This window comes from Belonocnema kinseyi, chromosome 9, assembly GCF_010883055.1.
Source record: "Belonocnema kinseyi isolate 2016_QV_RU_SX_M_011 chromosome 9, B_treatae_v1, whole genome shotgun sequence".
In the NCBI taxonomy this organism is placed as follows: Eukaryota; Metazoa; Arthropoda; class Insecta; order Hymenoptera; family Cynipidae; genus Belonocnema; species Belonocnema kinseyi.
The window spans coordinates 118,155,840-118,163,461 of record NC_046665.1 but is presented as its reverse complement, the minus strand read 5'-3'; the positions used below and the strand labels follow the sequence as shown (position 1 = coordinate 118,163,461).

Below are 7,622 nucleotides of genomic sequence, written 5' to 3'. Positions count from 1 at the left end.
CGATTGATGATACCAATGAATTAAAAATTCATATTGAATATTGATTTCAAAAATAATGGAATTTTATTGTTCCTCATTAAATATTTATTTTTTCAGTACATATATTAAATATAAATAATGCATTTGTTAAATTATTATTATATATTGATATTTGCTAAATTTTCAGTTAGAAAAATATTATTTAAAGAAGGAAAATTGAACCAAATTATTAAATTTGCAATAAAAATTATGAATATTTAAAAAAATTAATTTTTAATAAAGTAATTTAACTTTCAACAAAATATTTTAATTTCTCAACTAAAAAGTACATGGATTTTTAGCCAGCCAGTTGAGTTTTAACTTAAAAAGATAGATTTCGAAAAAAAATGTCTGCATAAGAGTTAAATACTTTAAAACTAAAAATATTTTCAGTCAATAAAGGAAAAAATGTCATAAAAAATTAGTGAATTTTAAAGCCGAAAAAAAAATAATTTTCATTCCAAAACTATTAATTTTCTATCAGAATAAATAAATTTTTCATCAAAACTATAAATCTTCTACGAAAAATATGAATTTTTAACAAAGTAGTTCAACTTTCAATCAATTTGTTGCATTTTCAGCTAAAAAAAATTAATTCCCAAACACAAAATAAGAATTTTCAATAAAATACTTTAAGTTCTCAACTCAAAAAAATAAATTTTTAAACAAAAATGGAATAAATAAATTTTCAACTAAAACAGATTTTAAAAAACAGAACCAAAAAGAGGAATTTTCAACAAAACCTAAATCAAGGAAGATTCTTTAGTCAATGAATAAAAAAGTCGTCGAAAATTGTCTAATTTTAAAGTAAAAAACAGGATGGCCGCTGGACTGAGAAACCTGGAAACGACAGTAAATTTATTTTTTGACCGGAAATTTTATAAATTTGTAGAATACGAATTTTGTCCCACTTTTATTTCAACCGTTTTTAAAATAATTTTTCAAATTGTGAGTTTTCTAATTATTATATCATTCAGTTTATAATGTTTAATTCGAAAATCTTTTACTTTAAAAAATTTCCATTTTATATTTTTAATTTTTAAAAGCATATATTATAATTTAAAGAATTTTAAAATACAGTTTTAAAGACTTAAAAAATTAAAAACTGGAGGTTTTTAAAATTGAAGATTTTTTAATAAAAAACATGGTGGTCGCCGGACCGGGAAACCGGGAATTTTACGAATTTTCGGAAGAAAAATCTGCCCAAGTTCGATTTTAACAGTTTTTAAAATAATTAAAGTGCAGTTTAGAGGATTTAAACAATTAAAAATTAAAAGCATTTGAAGTTGAAAATTTTTGATAAAAAACCATTTTTGTTATATCAACTGTAAATATAAATAAATGAATTATTACAAAAATGTATCTGTACTCTAAATTTAGAAATCTGAATAATAATTGATTTAACCAAACAATTCTAGATCCGTTCAAAATGTGAGAATTTCCAGATTCTAACTGTTTCAATCCGAAAGTCTTAATAATAATTGAAATTAATATATCATTTATTCCGATAATTTTATTTTTAAATAAAAATTTTCTTGATTTATAAATAATATATTTTAATTCGGAGTTTTAGGTATTCCTTTATATTACTTTTTATATTAAAATAAATAAATAAATTTATTAATATATTATTTCTATTAATTTTTTCAGCTATTAAAAAATGTAAACGTGCGTTTTACTATTTCTAACTTAAAAATAAATCCATAATAATATAGTCATAATTAAAGGTTTTTATTAAACTAAAAATATTGTGTGTTACAATTTTAATTGATCTATTTAAAATGTGTTTAATTTATAAATGAAATTGTTAAATTTTGACGCATAAATAACAATTGAACGCTTATTATTTGTAGAAAAATATTAAGAAATTTTCAGAGATATTTGGAAGTTTTGAAAAGATTCAAAATTAATTAAAAACTTGAAATTATTTCAAGTAATTTAAACGAAGTGTGTTAACATTTTTTTTCAGAATTTCTAAATGTATTTTGAAATTGATCGAAATTTCCCTACAATTTTTGAAAATACAGCAAATTAAATAAAATCCTTAAAATCTTTTATCTTCTTTCATCATTTTTTAAATCTCTTAAAATCTTTTTAAACTTTCTGTTACAATAATTTTTCAAAGTGAAAAATAATGTTTAATTTCCCTAAGATTTTTAAGAATATTAATGCAAAATCCTGTTAAATAAAACAAAAATCCAACGACCAAATTTGGACCACAACGAATAAACAAAATTTTACAAAAGGATTTTTTTTTTATTCGTTGTGGACCAAATTTGGTCGTTGGATTCTTGTTTTATTTAACAGGATGTTGCATCAATTTGATTATTGGACGTTAAATGGGATTTTTAATATGGATTTTGGTCTAATTTAAATTTCTTAAATTTTGACTTAAGAATATTTTTATTCTTTTGTAATCTTTCACACTTCTTAAAAAAAAATTTGTTTCAAATCTGCGAAAATCTAAATTTTATTTTAAATTCGGCTGTAAGTATTTGAAATTATTTCAAGTTCTAAATTTAATTCGAATCTTTTTAAAGCTTCTAAATATCTCTTAAAATTACTCTAATATTTAAAAAAATAATAAGTGTTCTCTTATTATTTATAAATTCAGATTTTTTTCTAATTTGCAGGATTTTCTAGCAGTTATAAAAAAAATCAATTCATTTTGAAATATATTTAAAAGTTTCGAAAAAATATTCAAAAATTATTTTAAATTTGGAAAAATTGTAAACCACTTCTAGATTTCTTAAGATTTTGAAATAAGATCTTAAGTCTTTTAAAGGATGCCTAGACTATTTAAAATTAAAATAATTTAAGAACTGTTAAGTTAAAAAAACTATTTTTCAATTTTTAATGTTTGTAGTTTAAAATTACTTAAAATAATATAATTTTGAAATTTTTTAAAGTACATTGCTTGATTCTTTAATTAGGACTTCAATTTTACAAGTTTAGAATTCAAGTATTCCATTTTTAATCCTTAAATTTGTTGTTTAATTTTTATTACTATATATGAAAATGTTTGTGAATCGGGAAATGACCGGGAATTTTTTTCTTCGATTAAAACGGCCATCCTGAGAAAAAGACTACTCTAAAAGTAAATTAAATCCACAAAAGAAAATTTTCAAGCGAAAGTGAAATAATTTCATTTCCAGATAAAAAAATTATTTTTCCACAAAAAAAACGAATAATATTTATTTCTTATTTATTTGTTCAGAACCTTTTAACAAATAAATAGTTATTCAACATTTTCATTTTGTATTGAAAAATAGGGACGACTGAAAAATCCCGAAAAATAAAATTTCCGGCACAGTAAAATTCCCGAATAATCAAATTCTCGAATAATAAAATTTGCCGAAAAATAAAAATACCGATTTGGAAAATTCCCAAATAATAAAATATACGAATAATAAAATTGCCGAAAAATAAAAATACCGAATTCGAAAATTCCCGAATAATAAAATTCTCGAATAATAAAATTTTAGAATGATAAAATTCCCGAATTGGAATATTCTCGAATAATAAAATTTACGACAGCTTATAATATTAACAAATTGGAAAATTCCCGAATAATAAAATTCCCGACAGAAAATTGCCGATTTATAAAATATCCGAATTTGAAAATTCCCGAATTTTAACAATTAGAATTTTTTATAAATATATTTTATTGAATACAAGTACAACAATAAAATATTAGTTTTAAAAATTATTTTTAAGATTTAAAATTTCGAAGCTTATTTTTTTAATTAAAAATATCAATAATTTTAAATAAAATATTTCTAGGTAACGCATGTTTTTTTAATAGTATTTGAAAAAATACAAAAAGCGTTCGCACAAATAAAATGTAAAATTAATATGTATAAATTTATATTTTGAGTCTGTTTGAAAAACGTCACAAGGTACGTAGAAAATTTAAAGAGAATTTTGTTCCAAGCGCACGTTTTCAAAAATAAGGAAGGCGATACAAAAATGTGATTCTACATTGAAAGAAAAAATAATGACTCACATTTTGACGCTTTTTTAGAAAATGTGCATAGAATTTGAAAAAATACAAAAAGCGTTGGCAAAAATTGAATTTTAAATTTATATATATATATGTGTGTGTGTATTCATTTATTTATTTAAAATTTTAAATTACATTTTTGCGAAACTTTTTGTAATTTTTTTATTCAAAAATATTATGCACATTTCAAAAAAAAGCGTAAAAATATAGGCAATAATTTTTTCTTTGAAAGAAGAATTAAATTTTGTATCACCTACCAAATTTGTAAAAACATGCGCTTGGAAAAAAAAATTATCCCTAAATTTTCTCTTTACCTTACAAAGCTTCTCAAATAAAAACTCGATATATGTATGTATATATATATATATAAATTTAAAATTTTAATTTTGCGAATGTTTTTGGAATTTTTCAAATACTGTGAACATTAAAAAAAACATGCGTTACCTAGCAATATTTAATTTAAAATTATTGCTATTTTAAATTCAGGAAATAAGCTTCGAAATTTTAAATGTTAAAAATAATTTTTGAAACTAATGTCTTATTGTTATATTTGCAATCAATAAAGTATATTTAAAAAAATTCTCATTGTTGAAATTCGGAAATTTTCCAATTCGGATATTTTATAAATCGGCAATTTTCTGTCGCGATTTTATTATTTGGGAATTTTCCAATTCGATAATATTATAAACTGTCGAGAATTTTATTATTCGGGAATTTTGCTATTCGGGAATTTTATAATTCTGAAATTTTACTATTCGAAAATTTTATTATTCGGGAATTTTCCAATTCGGTATTTTTATTTTTCAGCAATTTTATTATTGGTGAATTTTATTTTTCGGCAATTTTCCAATTAGGCATTTTGATTTTTCGATAATTTTATTATTCGTGTATTTGACTATTTGGGAATTTTCCAACTCGGTATTTTTATTTTTCGGCAATTTAATTCTTCGCGAATTTGATTAATCGAGAATTTTCTAATTCGGGAATTTTACAGTCTCGGGAATTTTATTTTTCGGTATTTTTCAGTCGTCCCGAAAAATACACACGCGCATAGCGCGCAATGGATGATACCAGTGAATTAAAAATTCATATGGAGTATTGATTTAAAAAATAAAATGATATAAATAATCAATTTTCATTGCTCCTTATCAAATATTTATAGTCTGTCAGTACATACAATAAAAATAAATAATGCATTTGTTTTTTTATATTAAAACGGCTAGTTTGTATATTTATCTATATAAATATCTTGATAAAATTTATTATAATTGTACAGAATCAGTAGATATGACGCATTCGTTTCTCGCGTGAGTTAGGGGCATACGCCGGGAAAAAATATTTAATGGTCGCCGTTAAATCGATTTTCATAGCCACCTGTATTCTCACACATTCAAAGATAAATTCCATATATATCAACCCAATGGCAAGGTAAATTCAAGCTCAGTGCACCGGCTTGTTCTTGAGAACTTGGGAGCAAAAAAGGGCGTTCACAAACCCCTTTCATTCTTAAAATTATTTTTATAAACCATTTTTTTCCCATCAAGGTGTTATTTGCACAACTTTATTTTTCATTTAAATTGATATTCTTGCACTTGTTCCACTTTTTAACTTTAAATTTCGCCCGGAAGGTCAGACGCGCATTTAATACGCGCATGTCTATTTTGTGTTTATTGTTTGTTAGCAACTTTTCTGGGCTACAATTTTATCGAAAATATTTATTAACGAAATTTTTAAAATGAATGGAATTATTTAATTTCCGAAATTTTAAAACCCTGAATTTTTAAAATTTTCAAATTACATAATTGAGTTAATTACTGAAAAATAAAGTTTTAGTATTTTGTATTATTTCATTCATTTGGAATTTCGTTAATAAATAATTTTAATAGTTTTCATCAGTCGGAATTTCGCCTTTTGGGCAAAATTATTTAACAAATTTTACTTTTTGATTTTAAAATAAAAAGTTTTTTAATGATTAAGAACAATGTAAAATCTGTGATATGTGAATGTGATTACAGTTGTCAGACTATCAGGGAAGTTCAGACAATAATATTTTTTTTAACCCAAAAGTGAAAATGTAGAAGTTTTCCGTTTAAAAAAAAAATAGTTTCGTGATCCGGTTGAAATTTCCCAAATTGGGAAAATTCTCCAGATGAATGTTGTGGGCCCGTAGAAAGATGAAGTGGCAAAAGGCATCCGCAGATCTTCTCTCGGAGAAGACTTTCCTCATACTCAAGGACGACTTGGAAATTCAAGGTAATATTTATTTTTGTCATACTTATAAACAATTTTTTTAAAAATCAATATCGTGAAAGGTGAGAGTATAAAGTAGGAAAGTTATAACTCTAGATAGTTTGTTCCACATTTCCGGGGTCAATGCAAACTCTTTAATATTCTCATTCTATGGTAAAAAGTTTATTAGAAAATTAGAATCCATTTATAAAACTGAATAAATTTTAATGAATTAAGGGCCGAAGAATTTGTATTTAAAAATAAAAAATTATTCAATTTTGAAATTCCTGTAAACTTCACTCTCTTTTCCCTATTCCCCTCATTTTCCTTTATTCAAGAAACAATATTTTTTGAAAAAAAAACAAATACTTTCTTTTTCTCGTTTTTTTTTCAAATTTTTTATTTATTACAAAAAATTTTTTTAATGTAAAAACTGAATTAATAAAACCCAATAAGCTAATCCCTCTATTTTTTAGTTAAGAGTTATTTTGAATTTAAAAGTCTACTATTATATTTTTCGTTTGAATTTATCTCTTTTGATTAGAAATCTACTATTTGGTTGAAAATTGAACTGTTTTCTTGAAAATTCATTTTTGTTGTTAAAAATTTAATTATTAAAAAAAAATTTTTTTGCTATGGAAAATAAGGGTTTTAACTGAAATGTAACTATTAAACTAATGGTTAAAAATTAAACTGTTTTGTTGAAAATCTATTTTACTGGTTAAATATTAATATATTTTGTTACAAATTCGTTTTTCATTGGTTAAAAATTAAATTTTTTATTTTAAAGTTTAACTATTCCATTTTTGGTTGAAAATCGACTGTTTTTAGTTAAAAATTCAGCAGTTTGTTAAAAATCTACCTACTTTTATAAAAGTTGAACTATTTTTTTTATTCTTTTAATTTTGTTAAAAATTAATTTTTTTAAGTTAAAGTTTAACTAATCCATTTAATGTTGAAAATTAACTGCTCTTGGTTGAAAATTCAACTACCTTCTTTTCCTTTTTTCAAAAAACAATCTTTTTTGAAAAAAAAGAAAAACTTTCTTTTTTTTTGTTAATTACAAAAACTGAATTAATAGATCCCAATAAGCAAGTCCATCTATTTTAATTTAAGAGTTATTTTCAATTTAAAAGTCTACTATTATATTTTTGGTTTGAATTTATCTATCTTTGTTAAAAATCTACTATTTGGTTGAAAGTAGAACTATTTTATTGAACATTTATTTTAGTCATTGAAAATTTAATTATTTAATTGAATTTTTTGTTGTTGTGGAAAATACATCTCCTGAACTGAAATTTAACTATTCCACTAATGGTTGACAATTAAACTATTTTGGTGAAAATATATTTTATTTGCTGAATATTAATAT

At 22.6% G+C, this 7,622-nt stretch overlaps 1 protein-coding gene across 1 annotated transcript in view; it reads left to right on the top strand.

Annotated features, from left to right (window-relative positions):
* Positions 1–6,069: 6,069 nt before the first annotated feature.
* The window catches only part of LOC117180734, a 44,718-nt gene continuing 43,165 nt past the window's right edge, over positions 6,070–7,622 (top strand). The window contains exon 1 of the mRNA XM_033373225.1: positions 6,070–6,274. Coding sequence (XP_033229116.1) covers positions 6,175–6,274 — 100 coding nt within the window. The 5' untranslated portion in view covers positions 6,070–6,174. The remainder of the gene's footprint in view (positions 6,275–7,622) is intronic.